The sequence below is a fragment of the Gorilla gorilla genome, chromosome 4, assembly GCF_029281585.2.
Source record: "Gorilla gorilla gorilla isolate KB3781 chromosome 4, NHGRI_mGorGor1-v2.1_pri, whole genome shotgun sequence".
NCBI lineage: Eukaryota > Metazoa > Chordata > Mammalia > Primates > Hominidae > Gorilla > Gorilla gorilla.
The window spans coordinates 17392725-17412377 of NC_073228.2; the positions used below are offsets into that span (position 1 = coordinate 17392725).

A 19653-nucleotide genomic window follows, 5' to 3' on the forward strand; every position below is an offset into this window, starting at 1 on the left:
AAAAGACCTGGGTAAGTGCCGTGAAGGCAGTCTACAGGCTCAAAGACAAAGGATCACTCAGCTAGAAAATGATGAAATCATGGTTATTATCCAGACTCCCCCACCCCCAGCCTCACCCTTCATGAGCTCTGCCGCTCCTCTCTGGGCTGACCCATGTCCTGTCTGCTGCCCAGGCTCTGACCAGAGCTGCTCCCAGCCCCCACCCAGCGTGGACACCCCACCAATTCATAACACTCTCTGAGCTCCCACGTTCTCATCTTGTTTTTAACAACATATTGAATCTTTCTATTGACTCTGCAGCAAAAGATGAGGACTTCTGTATCTTCCTCTTTTCCCACCATCCTCTTCCCCATACTAATATTGTCAGTATGGTGGTTTTTGTATTGATGATATTCGTTGTTGGTTTTTTTTGTTTGCTTGTTTTTTTTTTTTTTGAGACGGAGCCTTGTTCTGTCGCCCAGGTGGGAGTGCAGTGGCACGATCTTGGCTCACTGCAACCTCCGCATCCCAGCTTCAAGCAATTCTCCTGCTTCAGCTTCCCGAGTAGCTGGGACTACAGGCACATGCCACCACGCCCAGTTAATTTTTGTATTTTTAGCAGAGACGGGGTTTCAACATATTGATCAGGCTGGTCTCAAACTCCTGACCTCAGGTGATCCACCCTCCCCTCCTCTGGTAACTGTTTTTAAAAGTGCAATCTAGCCACAGTGAATAGGGACAAGAGTCAGACTGGGGAGCTCTTGTGCCTGTTCAAGAGGGAAGGCCCTGTGGTAATCAGGGAGAAAGAGGGGGGTGGGAGGGCAATGGAGAAAAGTGGACAGATCTGAGGGTCTTGGGTTAACACAATGGCTGGGGCATGAGCAAAAGATGAGCCAAGGATGTTGCCCAGGTGACTGGAGTTTGGCCTGAGAAAAAGGGGACCATGGGTGTAATTTACTGTGATGAGAAGAGGATCAGGCTGGGGAGTTTGCAGGAGGTCAAATCAAGAGTTTCCTTTTGGGGGCCAGGCGCGGTGGCCCACGCCTCTAATCCCAGCACTTTGGGAGGCCGAGGTGGGCGGGTCACGAGGTCAGGAGATCAAGACCATCCTGGCTAACACGGTTAAACCCCGTCTCTACTAAAAATACAAAAAATTAGCAGGACGTGGTGGCGGGCACCTGTAGTCCCAGCTACTTGGGAGGCTGAGGCAGGAGAATGGTGTGAACCTGGGAGGCAGAGCTTGCAGTGAGCCAAGATCGCGCCACTGCACTCTAGCCTGACTCCGTCTCAAAAACAAACAAACAAACAAACAAAAAAACAGAGATGTAATCCTTGCCCTTAGAGAATCACAGTTTGGCAGATACACGTGTTCTACCTCCTCTCAAGGTGATTTTGCCCGCCAGGATGAAGGCACAAGCAGCAAGCTGCCTAGATTACTTCAAACTCCCTTCCCAGAGCACCAGGAGAGAAAGCATCTGCTTTATCCCAGCCTCAGGTTCCTGGTTTCTGGTGTCTCCTTCTAAGCAACAAGGTCTAAGCAGCAAGGTCTAAGTGGCAAGGTCTAAGCAGCTTGGCAAGACAATTGGGACATTTAGCCTCATGACTTCTCAGCTTCAGACTACAATCACAGCTGCCGGGGAGCCATAGGTCACCAAAACCAGCAGCTCAATGTGACTGTGCTTTACTTGTCTTATTCTTGCCCTTCACGACCTCAATCTTTGTCTTTCCAATTCCTCCCCAGATCTACTAGCAAGAGGCAGTTAACCAGATCAACATCCTCATTCTTATGGTTGAAAGAATGCAAATCGATTCTCATTCTGCCATTTTCCTTTCTTGTTTTGTTGAATATCTCAAAGTTTCTCTTTCCTGTCAAGACTAGCTAATTTGCACAATTGCGTCTAAATTTACTGATTTATTTCTTTCTATAAGCTAACTTCTCTGTTCTTGCTACCCATATAAGAGATTCTTTCTCTAGTCAATACTCAATAATCAATAACATTCATAGACATGTAGTGGGAATATATTTGAATAAACACTGTGGTATTGATGGGTAAAGGGTCTAATGTAGCAGAAACTAATTACAAAAATGATAGCAAACAAATAAAGCAAAATCGAATATCCATGACAAATCCAAAAGCAATTTCCTTGGAAAGATGTTGACAAGTCTAATGAAATGAAAGATATATGATGTTGATCTCTGTAACTGAATTAACTTGGTCATCTTCCCAACAAGATCACTATTTGAGTAGAATTTCTTTTCTTTTTCTTTTTCTTTTCTTTTTTTTTTTTTTGAGACAGAGTCTCAATCTGTCGCCCAGGCTGGAGTGTAGCGGCATGATCTCGGCTCATTGCAACCTCCACCTCCCGGGTTCAAGCGGTTCTCCTGCCTCAGCCTCCCGAGTAGCTGGGATTACAGATGTGCACCACTACGCTCAGCTAATTTGTTGTATTTTTAGTAGAGACGGGGTTTCATCATGTTGGCAAGGCTGGTCTCGAACTCCTGACCTCAGGTGATTGGCCTGCCTTGGCCTCCCAAAGTGCAATGATTACAGGCATGAGCCACTGTGCCTGGCCACTATTTGAGTAGAATTTCTCACCTCATTTGCCGTACTCCCTCCTGTACCTGTGGGACCTAGTACTCCTGGGTAAACACTCTTTTTCACTGGAAGCTAGCTTGATGGTACCTTACCCCGCTTCCCTATCATCACAACAGGTGGCTCTCCCCTCTGTTATCATATTGCACTAAAATTCAAACTTTCTATCTCTTGTTGGGGGTACCCAATACCACTCCCAGGTTTAATGATTCACTAGCATAACCATGAAAAGGAGGTCTAGAATAACAAACTCCATTTTGCTCCTGACCACACCCCTACCCTGCAATATCTTTAGCATATAACCCAAACTAACTGTGGGAGGAATTTAGTGTATAGTTTAACTTTTTTTCTTTTCTTTCTTTCTTTTTTTTTTTTTGAGACAGAGTCTCGCTCTGTTGCTCAGGCTGGAGTGCAGTGGTGCGATCTCGGCTCACTGCAACCTCTGCCTCCTGAGTTCAAGCAATTCTCCTGCCTCAGCCTCCTGACTAGGAGGGACTACAGGTGTGCACCACCACACCTGGCTAACTTTTGTATTTTTAGTAGAGACAAGGTTTCACCCTGTTAGCCAGGCTGGTCCTGAACTCCTGACCTCAGGTGATCTGCCTGCCTCGGCCTCCCAAATTGCTGGGATTACAGGCATGAGCCATCACACCTGGCTATAGTTTAACTTTAAAGCAAGGATGATAATAGTCCCTTTGCAACACCCCTGAAGCAATAAGGAAGACATACACAGAGTAACAATGTTATGCTAACGATTTATAGGAGGATTGTGACCTGACCAAGAACAAACAAGTTAATGCAACCTCCTCAGCTGACGCCCAGATGTCTGTGGTCACCTGTCACTACCCGGCTCAAACTCCTCCTTGTTCTGCCTTCCCCAATATAAAAAGAAGCTTGAGATTCATGCGTTTTATGATTGCTCTTTAGGACATGAGTCCACCATCTCTTTGGTTTGCTGGCTTGTAAAGCCATCTTCCTTGCCCCAACAGCTTGTCTCTCGACTTACTGGCTGTTGCTTGGCAAGCAGTTTGAGCTTTGGACTCGGCTACACTAGAAGGACTCAGAACTCAGAAAAGCTGTCATACGCATGGTTATGGTTTATTACACTGAAAGGATATGGATTAAAACCAGTAAAGGTAAAAAGTGTGTGGTGCAAGCTGCCAGCTGTCCTCTCCCAGCGGGATTTTGCAGACAGTGTTTAATTCTCCCATCCTAGCAACAATGTGTGACAACACACACAACGTGCTCCATCCAGGGATGCTCACCCAAACCTTGGTATCCAGAGAGTTCACTGGGGTCAGTCACTTAGTCATGGAACACCTGTAGAACTGACCTCAGTGCCTAAGTCTCCAGAGATCAAACTAAAACTACATAGCTCAAAGTTCCCCCTACCCACCCAGGAATTACATTGATAGCATCAACCATCTAGCGTGGCTAGAAGCCCCCACCATAATCACATTGTTAACATGAGCTATCCAGCATGGCATCAAAGCCCTCAGATAAACAAAGACACTCTAACCAGGCAGGATATTCCAAGGGTTTAGAGCTTATCTCCTAGGAGCAAAGCAAGGGCTAAACTTTTTTTGGGAAGGTGTAGGCTTTGGACAACCTAAGCCTGCTGAGTTAATATTTTTCCTGCATACATCCCTGCAATTGTAGAAGAACTGAGTTTCAAGCAAATGGGTTTCAAGGAATGACCAAAATGCAGCAGTGTTCTACCATTGACTATAATGCATTGCTGCTGGATTTTGGTCATTACTGAGAACCTCAGCCGTTAGTTATTATTGAGAACCACAGCCATTAGTTATTACTGAGAACCTCAGCCATTAGTTATTACTGAGAACCTCAGCCATTAGTTATTACTGAGAACCACAGCTATTAGTTATTACTGAGAACCTCAGCCTTTAGTTATTACCGAGAACCTCAGCCATTAGTTATTACTGAGAACCACAGCCATTAGTTATTACTGAGAACCTCAGCCATTAGTTATTACCGAGAACCACAGCCATTAGTTATTACTGAGAACCTCAGCCATTAGTTATTACCGAGAACCACAGCCATTAGTTATTATTGAGAACCACAGCCATTAGTTATTATTGAGAACCACAGCCATTAGTTATTACTGAGAACGTCAGCCATTAGTTATTACTGAGAACCACAGCCATTAGTTATTACTGAGAACCACAGCCATTAGTTATTACTGAGAACCTCAGCCATTAGTCATTACTGAGAACCACAGCCATTAGTTATTACTGAGAACCTCAGCCATTAGTTATTACTGAGAACCACAGCCATTAGTTATTATTGAGAACCACAGCCATTAGTTATTATTGAGAACCACAGCCATTAGTTATTATTGAGAACCACAGCCATTAGTCATTACTGAGAACCACAACCATTAGTTATTACTGAGAACCTCAGCCATTAGTTATTACTGAGAACCACAGCCATTAGTTATTACTGAGAACCACAGCCATTAGTTATTACTGAGAACCTCAGCCATTAGTTATTACTGAGAACCTCAGCCATTAGTTATTACTGAGAACCACAGCCATTAGTTATTATTGAGAACCACAGCCATTAGTTGTTACTGAGAACCACAGCCATTAGTTATTACTGAGAACCACAGCCATTAGTTATTACTGAGAACCACAGCCATTAGTTATTATTGAGAACCACAGCCATTAGTTATTATTGAGAACCACAGCCATTAGTTATTACTGAGAACCACAGCCATTAGTTATTACTGAGAACCACAGCCATTAGTTATTATTGAGAACCACAGCCATTAGTTATTATTGAGAACCACAGCCATTAGTTATTACTGAGAACCACAGCCCTTATGGAGTAACAGAGAGTTCCTCTGATTTCCTGGTCTGTCTACTAAAAAGAAAACTGTGCTGAAGTGTTCATCCTCCTCATATTGGAACCAGAGCCTCTAGTACCCATCAGGACCCTGCAGGGCCTCAGTCTTGTCCACCAGTGTGGATAGCAGTGTCTGGCACAAGTCACCTGCTGGATGGAATGAGAACACATGGCATGCGGTTCTAAGATGACTCTCCTGCCTGCCCGCTCTCCCTTGACCCAGAGACAGGAGGAGCTGTATAATGTGGGTTTCCTTGATCTTAGTTAATAACAACCTTATTGCTGGGATTGGATCCTTCCAAGAGTATGTATCCACTCAGGTCTAGTGCCCATTCTAGGTGGGCACTAGAAGGTATGCAGAGAATTAGGTGCTTATAATATTGTGGAAAGGGCCGAAGAAGCAGCTCCTAAGCTTGTCCCTCCTTCCTCCCTCACATCCAGAACAGCCTACTTTTGAGGCCCCTAGGGTCACACAGGGAGCATGAAGTCTTGGTATCTGCCAAGCAACTGCCTTCCACATCCAGGCAGCTAGAGAATAATTTTATGAAGCTGCAATCCAAGGAATCTTCCTAATGGAAGTCAGATGAAGAAGTTGTCACTGCCCTCACTGCTTCTTGTCACCCAGGAAGCTAGAAAACATATCCTGGAACTCTGCTTCATGAAAGTCTCCTGTTTCTTCTAATCCTTGTTTGCCAACAGCAATGGCTAAGAGCCATGGAAGATAACCTCTGTCTAACTGGGCCTTTGAAATGGCCTCAGAGACACCTCAGTTGGTGGAATCCAATTGTCATCCAAATCCCTGATTTCCAAATGAGGAAAGTGACAAGAAGCCTCACTGTTTCTGCAAAGGTCTTGCCCCAGACAGGGCTCCTCCAGGGAGAAGGAGCACAGGTGACTCATGCTGAAAAGCCAGAACGGTGAAGCATTGGGACAGATGCCAGGACGTTGTCTCAGTCAGCTCAGGCTGCTGTAACAAAAGACCATAAACCGAGTGGTTTATAAACAAGGGACCTTTATTTATTATAGTTCTGGAGGCTGGGAAGTCAAGATCAAGATGTTGGTAGATTTGGTGTTTGGTGAGGACTCTCTTCTTGACTTGCAGATGGCTGCCATCTTTCTGTATCCTCGTATGGCAGAGAGAGTGCTATGGTCTGAGTGTTTCTCCAGAATTCATGTGTTGAAACCTATTCCCAGTGTGATGGTATTAGGAGGTGGATCTTTGGGGATAATTCAGTTGTGGGGGTGTAACCCTTATGAACAGGATTAGTACCCTTATAAAAGAGACCCCAGAGAGCTGTCTTGCCCCTTCCACCATGTGAAGACACAGCAAAAAAAAAGTACTCTTTATGAACCAGAAAGTGAGTTCGCAACAGACACTGAATCTGCTAGCACTTTGATCTTGGACTTTCCAGCCTCCAGAACTGTGAGTAATGCATTTCTGTTGTTCATAACCCACCCAGTCTATGGTATTTTAAAATGGCAGCCTAAATGGACTAAGAAAGAAAGTGAGATCTCTCTTCTTCTGATAAGGGCACTAATCCCACAATGAAGGCCCGATCCTCATGACCTCATCTAACCCTAACTACCTCCCACAGGCTCATTTCCTAATATCACCACATTACGGGTTAGGGCTTCAACATATGAATTTTTGGGGGAACTCATCAATCCATAGCAGACACCCAGAAGCAGACTTTGTTGTGTTGTTAACTTCCCCTGAAGATACTTCCTGCTATTCTGCAAACAGATATTGAATGAAATAAGACTTAGAGGGAGGCCTCTTCCACTTGCCATCTCTCAACCCATCTCACCCCTGCCTGAGTGTTGCAATCCCTACCTTGCATCATGAGAGCCAGAGGTGGGATCCCACCGAAGACCTGGGTTCAAATCCTGACCTCCCCACTTCCCATCATGACAGTTTAGTTCGTCTTTCCAGCTCCAGTCATCTTATTTAAAAGTGACCTGGCAGGGGTGTTGGGATGGGTATGCAGGATTTAAATATACAGAGTGCATGGTATGTAGAAGATCAAAAGAGGAAAGTTTCCCAGAGGGATGCCACCACCTTCAAACACCTTTGCTCAACTCCTGGGACTGAGCAGGGTGAATATTTTTATTCCCATTTCACAGATGAGGAGACTGATGCTAAGAGACTTTTGCTGATTTGCCTAAAGTCATATAACTAGTGAACAGCAGACCCTAAAATCTGAGCCAGGGCTCCCAGCTTATGGCCAGAACCTTCCTCAATGTGCTACATGGCCCACATCATCAGAGTCAGGTAGAGACCCTCTCTGAGCCGGGCTCCCTATAGCACCCCAGCCCCCATGTTGAGAAGACTCTCCCCACACCCTGCTCCCTAGAGAGCCCTGTATTTGTAACAAGATCCCAAAGAGGCATCCATTGCCCAGAGCTGGTCAGGAGGCTGCCCTCTTGGTGACGTCTCCCTTGAGTGCCAGTGGGGAGGGAGGAAAGTGGGCAGTGGGGTCCACCATCCTTGGGCACTTGCCCATTCTCACCATGATGCACAAGATACTGAGAACCACTCCCCAAATGGACTGACGTGGGGTAGTAGAGGTGAGAGAAGAGAGGCCCAATGCCTTAATACATTCCTCATCCCCTCCCCTGGAAAATATGGAAGGATCGGAGCTCTCACCCTCCAATTCAGCTCACAAGGCTGGGGCCGAGCTCTGTCTGCGTCTCCGGGTGCCCAGATTGGTCCTGCCTTTGTGGAGGCTACAGCCTCACCTGGAAATGGATGCCATGCAACAGGACAATGACAGCACAGGGACATGAGATTAAATACAGAAATAAGCATTGCAGGTAACAGGAACCCCAGAGGGAGGGGTCTGGAAGGCCTGGAGCAGGCAGGGATGCCTTCCAGGAGAGGTGTGGCCTGAGCTCATCCTGGGAGAGTGAGAAGGGAGGATGATGGTCTTCGAGGAAGCAGAAAGACAAGCACAGCCCCGAAAGGCAGAGAGAAATGTGTGGGCTACTCACACTGTCCTACACATCACATTCCCCGAGTTTGCCCTAAGAACGCACCCCTCCCAGATGAGATCTTAACTTTCTGGAAGCCCCAAGAGCTGTCCCTCAAGGGCAGCGATGGTGGGGGTCTCAGTGTGGTGCAGTGCCAGGCAGGGCCCCGGGCTCCCCACCCTCCTGTGCCGCATGGCCAGTGTTCATTATTCTCAGTCCTCCCCTAGCTCTGCCCTCCTGGAGCGGACAGCATTTTCCAGGACAGGTTTCAGAGACAGAAGGACAAGGGCCTGCTGGGGAAGGGACAGCGGCTCCAGATGTTGGCCTTGACATGGAAAAAGCCTGGGTGTCCCAGATGTGGGTCATCTCTTCAAGGAATTTGTCATCTCCTGGGGGACTCCAGGGCCCAGAGTACATCTGCTTCAGAGGTGGGTTCCCTGTGGCATTGCCATGTCCTTTGCATTTGGCAAACTGTCTGGTCCTAGCTAAAAAAATGAAACACACACAGGCTGTTTCTAAGCAGACCCTGCAGCCTCTCCCTGCCCCGACCTTGGATGAGCAAGAAGCACGGAGTCGGTGTGCTGCGGGGCACCCTTCCAGCCCGGTTAGGGAACCTCCAGTAGTGGGTTCTGTGGTTGTGGTCAGTGACTTGCCGCTTTGTCCTGTAAGAGGACTGCGCTTCTCCTTCCCACTGACTTCAGGCTTGACCCTATGACAATGAACGGTGAGCAGGAGCCGCATGTGCGCCTTCCGAGCAGAGGCTCAGAGAGCCACCCGGTGCCTTCCCTCTCCTCTAGAGGACTGGGCTCCGCAGCCTGGTGCCCAAGCAATGCTGACTCACCGCTTGCATATAGACGAGCGAGAAACAAGCTTTTGTGGTTACAGCATGCTGGGATTAGGGAGTTTTGCTATGGCAATGTGAGCCAGAAAGAGCTGACTAATACAACCCTGTGCACCCGGTGGTTTGTCCAGACAAGGATGGCGAGAATGTTTTCTGGAAAAGTCTGCAGCTGTGCGTCATCTCCTTCACAGACTCAGATCCCTTCTTCCCAAGAAAGTCACGTTGAGCAGCCCTTGACGCAGAGTCAGGGAGGGCCAGGCAAGCCTTTCCTTAGCGCCCAGAGCTAGGCACAGAGGGCGGGGCTCGCAACCGGCTCTGCAGGCTGCAAGGGGAGACACCTTTATCACTCCCAGCTCCTGCTTCCCCTCCACACACATGCACGCGCCACCCCACACACCACACATATACAACACATGTGCACACACACACACCCATACACCTCCCCACGCCCACACATGCACACACCACCCCACACACCACACACATACACCACATGTACACACACACCACCCACATCCCCCACGCCCACACATGCACACACATACATACACTACACACATCACCCCACATACCACACACATACACCACACACCACCCCAGATACCACACACGTACACCACACATGGACACACACACACCACACACACTCCCACACCCACACATGCACACATATACACACTACACACACCACCCAACACACCACACACACATACACACATACACACTACACACATCTTATCTCATACACACCACTCACATCACACACACCACACACACATTACACACACCCTACCCCACATACCATACATATACACCACATGTACACACATCTCACACCACACATGTGCACACACATACACACACTACACACACACCATCTGTGCACACACACCACACACACATGCAAACACACACACTACGTGCACCCCACCCCACACATCACACACATACACCACAGGTACACACATACACACACTACACACATCCCACCCACACCACACACACCACTCACACCACACACACGACCCCAAACACCACACACATACACACACACTACACACATCTCACACACACCACTCACACCACACATACACACACACTACACACACACCATCCCACACACCATGTACATACATCACATGTACCTACATACACACGTACCACACATACTACACACGCTACCCACACCACACACACTACACATATATCCCTCATACCACACCCATATACACACATGTGAACACACACAGAAATATGAGGACTCCAAATGCAGCAAAAAACGAACAAGCAGGAAACACATTTACTGAAACACGAAGGAGGAGACGTTTGATAACAGAATGCCAGGAATTTGGAGTTTCCTAGTTCCAGGAATCTAAGTCCCTGGGTGAGGCCTTCTGAAGCTGTGCTTGCATTTATAAATCCTCCACAGCCATTCTGTGTATATCGGGCACACTTCTGGCCAGGATCCCCCGAGTTAGCTCTTGATATATTGAAACTCTTATATGTGGTCATCTTGGGAGACAGGAAGAGCCACACAGGTCAAAAGCAAGGCTTATAGATGGTTCGCCAAGCTCTGCGTGGTGCCAGGTCTGTGGAAACAGGCACGTGGCCAAGACAGGGACCTCTGGGGTCTGCTGAGGTCAGAGCAAGAGTGAGGGGTTAAGAGGTCAGAGCCTCTGAGGTTGCACCCAGCCTATCTGTACCACCAAGGATCAGAGATAGACCAGCGGGCATCATGGGTGTGCCCCTGCCCCGTGCAGTCTCACAGGCCCGGCTCTTAGAACGGTCCCATGTTTCATGCTTGGCTGTCACCATCTTGAAATTCTTAATAATTTTGGAACCCTAGGTTTGATTTTACACTGGGCTCTGCAAATAGCTGGTCTCATCCATCCAGTGAAGGCTGAGCCATACCCTGGGGCGGCTCATGCTGGCCACAGAAAACTGGCCATTCACAGAGGGGAGGACCTGCCCAGAAAATCCAGATGGCAGCTGGCCCAGTCTCACTGGTCCTGGGCCATGCTGTGATTTGGAGAAGGGCAGGCCTGTCAGCTGTGGGTAATGGGAGGGACGTTGTCTTTACTGGGAACAGAAAGGGGAACAGCAAATGCAAACATGTTTTATTAGGAAGAACTTCAGCAAGTTCTCAAAACTGTTTCACCTGACCACACAGTGCCCCGTGGCCCCAGCTTCCTCCATACTCTCACCAGCTCTGAGAACCAAACCCAGAAGAGGCCAGAGAAGGAAACAAGAGATGTGAGAAGGAAAAAGAGCCTCAGACCCTGCTGCCACAAGGGACTTCCATGCTGGTGAGATGACCCAGAGGGCTGGGGCTGCCATGCTGCCTTCAGCTCTGCTCCTTCTCTGTGTCCCAGGTGAGCAGGGCAGGTCCTGGGTGCAGGGAGGTCTGCTCTGGCGGGTCAGGGTGAGGCAGGCATGAGAAAAGGCTGGCGAGGGGCAAGGGGAAGAAATGATATCAAGAAAGAGGGAGTGAGGTGTGCATAGAAGCTTCTCAAATCTCCTTATCGGGATAGGGTGGGGATTAAATGGTAAACTGCTTCCCACACAGTAAGCCCTAAGCAGATTTGGCAACTTTAATCATTATTACCATCATTATTAAGATCAGGAATGCCACCACGATCCATCAGAGAGAAGGGGGAATAGGGGACAGAAAACCAGTACTTACTAGGCTAATCACTGTAGTACATATCTTGTTTCCCACTATCTCACTTAATTCTTATTGCAATCCTGATGAAAACAAGAGACCAAGGCTCACTCTTAGAGGTGCAAATAATTTAGATTAAACAGTTTATAAAAGGCACAGTCAAGGTCCAAACCTAAATACTTTTATTTCCAAGATCATTGCTCCTTCTCTAATTCAATGTCAATGTCTGCTGCGCCTCCTTGTAAAGCTTCACTTACATATCTGGAGGCATATGCTGCATCCCCATGTGGGAACCCTGGGTGTCCCCACAGGTCTGGGCTGGCCCCAGGGCTGCTACTTAAATGGGCCCCCAGAAGGGTGAGACATCTGGGAACTTGTGGTCAGCCCTGGTCCGAGAGTTTCCATAAATGATGGTGGAGGGAGAAAGTCAGTTTCTTTGCAAGGCTGGGTAGGCGGGAAGCTCCGTAAAAGACGGTGGGGGTGGAGGTGGAGGAGGCTGCCCATGTTGGCTCAGAGTCAGGGTCTGGACTGAATATCCAAGGAGAGGGAGGCTCTGTGGTGGGATTCAGTGTGTGCCCCACAATGTTTTTGCTCCCTGTGGAATTAGCCCCAAATCATTAAGAGAGAAGTTTAAGGACCTGAAAGAGCAGGCTAACAGCGCCCCCAGAGCCTGAGCTGAGAGCAGCAGCAATTTCAGGAGAGGACTGGGTGCACCCACCCCTTCCTTGCCCCCAAGCCTGTGCCTGGCAGGCAGTTAGCTCCCTGGGAAAGGCTCCTGGACCTCAACACTGTGGACATTTGGGGCTGCGTTATTCTGTGTGTTGGGGGCTGTCCTGTGCATTGTAAGATGTTTAGCAGCATCCCTGGCCTCTACCCACCAGATGCCAGCAGCAATTCCCCACCCTAAGTTGGGACAACCAAAAATATCTGTAGTCATTACCAAATGTTCTCCCGCCTGCCCCCCTGCCCCCCCGCCCCCTCCCCCGCCCCCTCTGCCCCCCAGGTGAGAATCACTGCTTCAGAGAAGCAGACAGCTTTCTAATGCAGAATAGGTCAGTGGGCCACTGGAGCCTGCTTTCTGGGAAATAAAGTGAGAAAACGTGAGATAAGAAAATGAAGATGCAAAAGATAAAGTTTTCCTGTTTTTTTTCTTTTTTTGTTTGAGACAGAGTCTCACTCTGTCGCCCAGGCTGGAGTGCAGTGGTGCGATCTCGGCTCACTGCAACCTCCGCCTCCTGGGTTCAAGTGATTCTCCTCCCTCAGCCTCCTGAGTAGCTGGATTACAGGCACCCACCACCACGCCCGGCTAATTTTTTGTATTTTCAATAGGGACAGGGTTTCATCGTGTTGGTTAGGCTGGTCTCAAACTCCTGACCTCAGGTGATCCACCTGCCTCGGCCTCCCAAAGTGCCTGGGATTATCGGCATGAGCCACCACACCTGGCCAGATTTTTCTTTTAATTCACAATAAAAACATAGCAAAGCCTCTCCATCAGTGGATGGCAATATATTACCTAGATGGATGGGTGGGTAGATGAAAGATGGATGGATGGATAGATAGTAGATAGATAGATAGATAGATGATAGGTAGACAGATTACATCCACAATTCCTTTTCAGGAGCTTGGTATTTTGCCAAAACCATTTCTCAATAGCCGTTTTGTCCTGGGTTAACCACCTCCCTGTCAAGAGCAGATGAGACAGCAGCTGTTTAGGACTGGTGAGGCCCCCGAGGCAGGAAGCAGAGAGTTGATGGGGCTGGGTCCCAATCATTTGGACCCGGAGCCTGCAGAGTGGGTGGAGGAATGAGAGAGGGGACTCAAAGAGGGAGAGTAATGTCAAAATATTGGAGGGGGCAGAGGACCTGGAGAAGAGTCCCAGGACATGCCAAGGCGGGTGGGTGCTGCAGAGAATTGGGGGTGGGGAGGAAGCTCTGATGGGTGTCCCCGTGGAGCGGAGCCCTGCAGATGTTAGGCAACGGCGAGTGTTGCTGCAGGATTCTGTCCCGGGGGAAAAATCCAGGCGTAAATGTCCTTGAATCACAAGAACAATTCCTTTCTACATGGCCCCTTGATATCCCCACGAGCAGCCCCCATATTCTCTGTGACCCAGACCTGGGAGCAGGAGGCCTCATCTATATGGGCAGAGACGGCAAGTATGAGGCCCACAGATGATTTGGGAAAGGGGCAGAGCCAGAAGCCCCAGGCTTCCTCCTTGCCCTCCGTACTGGGCTGCTTCTGGTTCTTCCTGGTTCTCAATATTATTTCCTTTCCTATTTCAACCATCCGTCCGTCCATCCATCCATCCATCCATCTCTCCAGCCATCCATTTATTCAGAGTGTACTTAGTGGCTTCATTCAATCATTGGTGTTCGATGAGGACAGGTGTTTCTTCTCAGGACTGACACTTCTGGGGGACCCAGAACCTGTCTGAGGCCACCGAGGTCAAGGCTCTCCCCCTGATATTATAAGATGGCTGAGCACACCCAGGCTGGCATGGCCTCTGGAGTCTCAGGATCCCACACCGGGCATCTCCTTGGGTCTCCCCCTGCAAATAGCCCATAGCTCCCTGGTTCCCGACTCCTCCCTCTTCCAGCCTCAGGCAACACTGGGCGTGCAGAGGACCTGACACTCAAGGTTCCACTGGTCCAGACTCTTCCAGGTGAAGACGGGGAAACGGACTTGTGTTTTCCAGGCTGTCTGACTGTGAGTGGCCCCAGCACCGTGATGGGCGCCGTGGGGGAATCCCTGAGCGTTCAGTGTCGGTATGAAGAGAAATACAAGACGTTTAATAAATACTGGTGCAGACAACCATGCTTGCCAATTTGGCATGAAATGGTGGAGACCGGAGGGTCCGAGGGAGCGGTGAGGAGTGACCGAGTGATCATCACGGACCATCCTGGGGACCTCACCTTCACCGTGACCTTGGAGAACCTCACGGCAGACGATGCAGGAAAATACCGATGTGGGATTGCAACAATACTGCAGGAAGATGGCCTGTCTGGTTTCCTGCCCGATCCCTTCTTCCAGGTTCAAGTGCTGGTCTCATCAGGTAAGAGCCTCTTTTCTCAGGCATCTGAGGCCATCTCTGCAGAGCAGCCACAGAAATTTTGGCCCAGGAGAGAAGAACTGGGCCTAGTGTGGTGCATCAGAGACTCAGGACAGAGTATGTTGTGTGAATGTGTGTGGGAAATACATGTGTGTTTGAATGAGTGGGACAGTGTGTGTTTCAGTGTGTGACTGTGAGTTGTGTGCAAACATGTGAGAGTGAGTGCAGGTGTGAAGGTGTGTGTGAAAGCAGGTGTGTGAGTGTGTGAGAGAGCAGGTGTGTGTGAGTGTGTGTGAGTGTGTGAGGGAGCAAGTGTGTGTGAGTGTGTGAGAGCAGGTGTGTGAGTGTGTGCAAGAGCAGGTGTGTGTGAGTGTGTGTGAGAGCAGGTGTGTGAGTGTGCGTGTGAGAGTGTGTGTGAGAGCAGGCGTGTGTGTGAGTGGGGATGTGAGTGTATTTGTGAAGTTGCGTGAGTGCACATGTGAGAGTGTGTGTGCAGGTGTGAGAGAGTGTGTGTGAGACAGAGAGTGTGTGCTGGAGGGTAGTGGTGGTGTGTGGATACACTGGCAAGGATGGGGGTTTTGGAACCTAAGCCTAACCTTCGGCATGTTGATTTTCAGCGAGATGGGGGACACCAACATGGGAGAAGGTGGTCATCCTCTGGTCTGGGTTTATAAAATGCCCACCTGGCCCCAGAGCAGGGCATCCATTGGGATGGGGTTGGGGGGATGCTCTGTTACTCCAGTCAGGCTTTGGTCTGCCTATGGGAAGATGATGGTCCTAGAACATCTGTCCAGCTGCCTCCTTGAGCGTCCTCTGCTTTATGAAGTCAGAACCATGCAGGTACCAGGTACTCAGCTGGGAAGAGTCAGGCGTAGGGCACTGAATCTCTGTTCTTTATCCTCAGCCTCCAGTACTGAGAACTCTGTGAAGACACCTGCATCTCCCACCAGGCCCAGCCAATGCCAAGGGTAAAATGCACGTGTCCCAGTGTCTTTTGCCATGTGTGTAGCTTCTTTCCTAGGGTGGGGCTTCCTAGACACAGGTTTCCTTGATTATTCACCCACTCAACATTTATTTATTTATTTATTTTTTGAGACAGAGTCTCGCTCTATCGCCCAGGCTGGAGTGCAGTGGCACGATCTCGGCTCACTGCAAACTCCGCCTCCCGGGTTCACGCCATTCTCCTGCCTCAGCCTCCTGAGTAGCTGGGACTACAGGCGCCCGCCACTACGCCCGGCTAATTTTTTTTTTTTTTTTTTGTCTTTTTAGTAGAGACGGGGTTTCACCATGTTAGCCAGGATGGTCTCGATCTCCTGACCTCGTGATCCGCCCGCCTCGGCCTCCCAAAGTGCTGGGATTGCAGGTGTGAGCCACCGCGCTCGGCCAACAGGTGTTTATTTGTTATGTGCCAGAAACTGATGGAGATTCTAGAGATGCAACAGTGAACAAAGGGGCAAGATTGTGCTCTTGAGGAAGTTGCAAATAGGTAGATTCAGGCAATGGCCAGATGGATCGATAGATAGACAGGTGGACAGACAGATAGATGGATAGATAGATAGATAGATTGATAGATAGATAGACAGGTAGGTGGATAGATAGACAGATGATAGATATGATATGAAAGATGATAGAGATGGCTGGCTGGCTGACTGGATAGACAGATGGAGATGATAGCTGGCAGAGAGAGATATGTAATAGAGACAGAGAGATGATAGATCAAGGAAATATGTCAACGAATGATAATTACTGTGGAGGAAAATAAAGCAGGTGTAAAGAGATAGGGTGCCAGGGTGTGTGGGAAGCTGGTGGGGAGTGATTTGGGCTATCAAGGAAATACAAGATGTTCCACAGAAACAAAGAACAAAGGGACTGTCTTAGTTTGGGTTTCCCCCAAATCAGGTCCTGAGACAAGGACTTAGGAGCAATTTGTTAATTGAGAGGTAATCTCAGGAAGTACATTGAGAGAGCAGAAAGTGAGACCAGGAAAGGGGAAGGGCAGTGAAATGTGCTGTAATGAAGGGGTTATCCCTGTAGTAACTGGAGTCACTGGAGATTAACCCCTCTGGGCACCCTATGAGAGATTGTGTAGAACGTTCCTCAGAACTGGAGACAGAATCTTCCAGGCAGCAGGCACTCTTGGGGGCATGAATTCTGTGGCCCATCTGGCCTGCTCTGCACAGGAAAATGTGTGCACTCCTGTAGATAACCTCAGGCAGAGATGGGGAGCTTGAGCTGGGAAATCCTTGGTGGGGCCAAGACTGCCTGCAGCTGCCAGGAGCTCAAGTGGGCAAAGGTGATATGGGGCAGGGCGCCAACAGGGTTTGTTACAGGGACTCGTCTTAGAGAGGATCAGGGAGGGCGTCAGACAAGCCCTGCAGGTAGAGGGCTGGGAAGGTGGAGAGATGGCACAGCGGCCCATTTTGGGGAGAGAATGCAGCATTTGAGGAGTTGGAATGGGGGCAGTGTAGTGGGACCCACAGAGCGAGAGGACTGGCCACGGGCTGAGCTTGGAGAGGTCACTCCTTGGGGTTGAGACTGTTAAGCAGTTTAAGCAAAAGAGCTGTTCTTGTGATCATATTTAATTTGAGTGAAAATGGTTGTAAAGGAATATTTCATCCTTGAGGTTGTTCCCAGCAAGAGCTGAGTTCCTGCGGGCATCAGTGGCTGAGGGATCTGTTCAGGAAGTTGTTTCTGGGAGCCAGTTCCTGCCTGGGTTAACATATCTCTCTTCTTCTCTATCCCTCACCTTCCGGCATCTGTTGGGTCTTGACACTCAAGGTTAATTCTGAGCTGAATGAAGGTCAGGAGCCTGTGACCCTCAGCATGGGGCTGCCTGACCCTGGTACCCACCAGGCTTGATGCTGACATTGGGTTTGAGGGCACAGGACGAGACCTCGAGGGAAGGCAGGGGAGAGGCAAGCCTGGGACTCCCCGGAGAAGGCAGCTTACTACTAGTCACTCTCTCCATCTCACAGGTCCCTGCCCAGCAACACCTGCTTCCTGCTTCTCCCACTCCTGAAGGTGCCTCTGCTCCTGAGCATACTCGGTGCTATCCTCTGGGTGAACAGGCCTTGGAGGACTCCTTGGACAGAGTCATGAACAGGAGAACTTGCAACACCCCATGCCCATTGGAACCCTGTCCAGAGACACAGCCCCTCTGACTGCAAAAAGGACTTCTGACCCTGACCCTCATATTTCTTTCCATCTTATCACCGGACACTTTTTAAAAGTTAAAAAAAAAATGTAGGCCGGGTGCGGTGGCTTACACCTGCAATCCCAGCACTTTGAGAGGCCAAGGCAGGCGGATCACTTGAGTCCAGGAGTTTGAGAGCAGCCTGGGCAACATGGTGAGACCTCATCTCTACAAAAAAATACAAAAATTAGCAGGGTGTGGTGGTGTGTGCCTGTGATCCCAGCTACTTGGGAAGCTGAGGCAGGAGGATAGCTTGAGCCCCGGAGGTGGAGGTTGCATTGAGTTGAGATTGTGCCACTGCACTCCAGCCTGGGTGACAGAGGGAGACCCTGTCTCGGATAAACAAATAAATAAATAAAATATATCACATACACAAGAGTATGTATATGAGGTATCTATACAGTTCAAGGACTAAAAATAAACATGTGTACCCACCTTTCAGCCTAGGAAATCAATCATTATTAAGATGTTTGAAGCCCCCCCCATATGCCTCTCCCTGACCTCATAACTGTCTTTCCCCTACTGTCAGGGTTAAATACTATCTGAATATTTCTTGGGGTAATCACTCCCTTGCTTTAGTGTGCTGAGCAAGGACATGGTTGTTTTTGAATCCTGCACAGAGGAAATCATACTGTTGCAAGTTCTGCTCATAAACCATATTGAATTTTTTTCCTTTCCTGACAGTAGATTGTAGGGAACTCCCTACAAACAAACAAACAAAAACAAAACAAAACTGTGATTGGGCCATCAACTGGTTCAGTTTAAGTTGGTTTACTGTTATATGATGGGACCCCTCTGAGTTTTTCAGGGACCAGGTTAATGTATTGAGGACATGTTTAAAAATGTACCTGAGGCTGGGCATGGTGTCTCCCATCTCTAATGCCAACACTTTGGGAGGCTGAGACAGGATGATTGCTTGAACTCAGCCTGGGCAACATAGCAAAACTTCATGCCTACTTAAAAAAAAAATTTAGCCAGGCATGGTGGCACGCACCTGTAGTCCCAGCTTCTCAGAAGGCTGAGGCAGGAGGAATGCTTGAGCCTGGGAGATGGAGGCTGCAGTGAGCTATGATCATACCACTACACTGTGGCCTGGGTGACACAGTGAGACCCTGTCTCAAAACAAAACAAAAAAATGTACCAGGATTTGTTTTAACCAGATATGGTAAGGCATGCAGATACAGAAATGACTGTCATAAAGAAATAAGTTTCTACTCAAAGACCCCTAGAAGCAGGAGGTGCAGTGTGCCATGCAGGGCCACATGGGGAAGCACGAGGGCGGGTGAAGGGGCAGAGAGAGAGAGAGAGGAAATGTATGTGGGAGCCTTTATCATGGTTTTCAGAGGAAGTGATAGGCAAGGTAAGGTAAGCAAACAGCAGGCTTCGGAGTGTGTAGTTTGAATTATTCTGATGGGCTAGGATACAAGAGTGGTCTCTAGTTGTCTGGTACCTGGCCCTGGGGTGATTTAGGGCAGGGGAAAGAAAATATCCCAGACTGCAGGA

General features: G+C 48.9%; 1 protein-coding gene across 2 annotated transcripts; it reads left to right on the plus strand.

Annotated features, from left to right (window-relative positions):
- The first annotated feature begins 11394 nt into the window (after nucleotides 1-11394).
- Nucleotides 11395-18586, plus strand: CD300H (CD300H molecule). 2 transcript variants are annotated; one of them, XM_019026528.4, is made up of 4 exons: nucleotides 11395-11621; nucleotides 14604-14960; nucleotides 15862-15925; nucleotides 17933-18586. In XM_019026528.4, the coding sequence occupies exons 1-4, from the start codon at nucleotides 11561-11563 to the stop codon at nucleotides 18054-18056; spliced, it is 606 nt and encodes a 201-aa protein (XP_018882073.3). In that variant the 5' UTR covers nucleotides 11395-11560; the 3' UTR covers nucleotides 18057-18586. The 2 variants fall into 2 exon arrangements, with proteins under 2 accessions (XP_018882073.3, XP_063562007.1); XM_063705937.1 differs by lacking the exon at nucleotides 15862-15925.
- The last annotated feature ends 1067 nt before the right edge of the window (nucleotides 18587-19653 follow it).

Bases quoted from the DNA above. Each gene is read 5' to 3' on its own strand.
- CD300H (XM_019026528.4), top strand. From the start codon at position 11,561: ATGACCCAGAGGGCTGGGGCTGCCATGCTGCCTTCAGCTCTGCTCCTT. The intron at 14,961-15,861 runs GTAAGAGCCTCT...CTTTATCCTCAG, and splicing joins TCAAGTGCTGGTCTCATCAG to CCTCCAGTACTGAGAACTCT. The intron at 15,926-17,932 runs GTAAAATGCACG...TCCATCTCACAG, and splicing joins AGGCCCAGCCAATGCCAAGG to GTCCCTGCCCAGCAACACCT.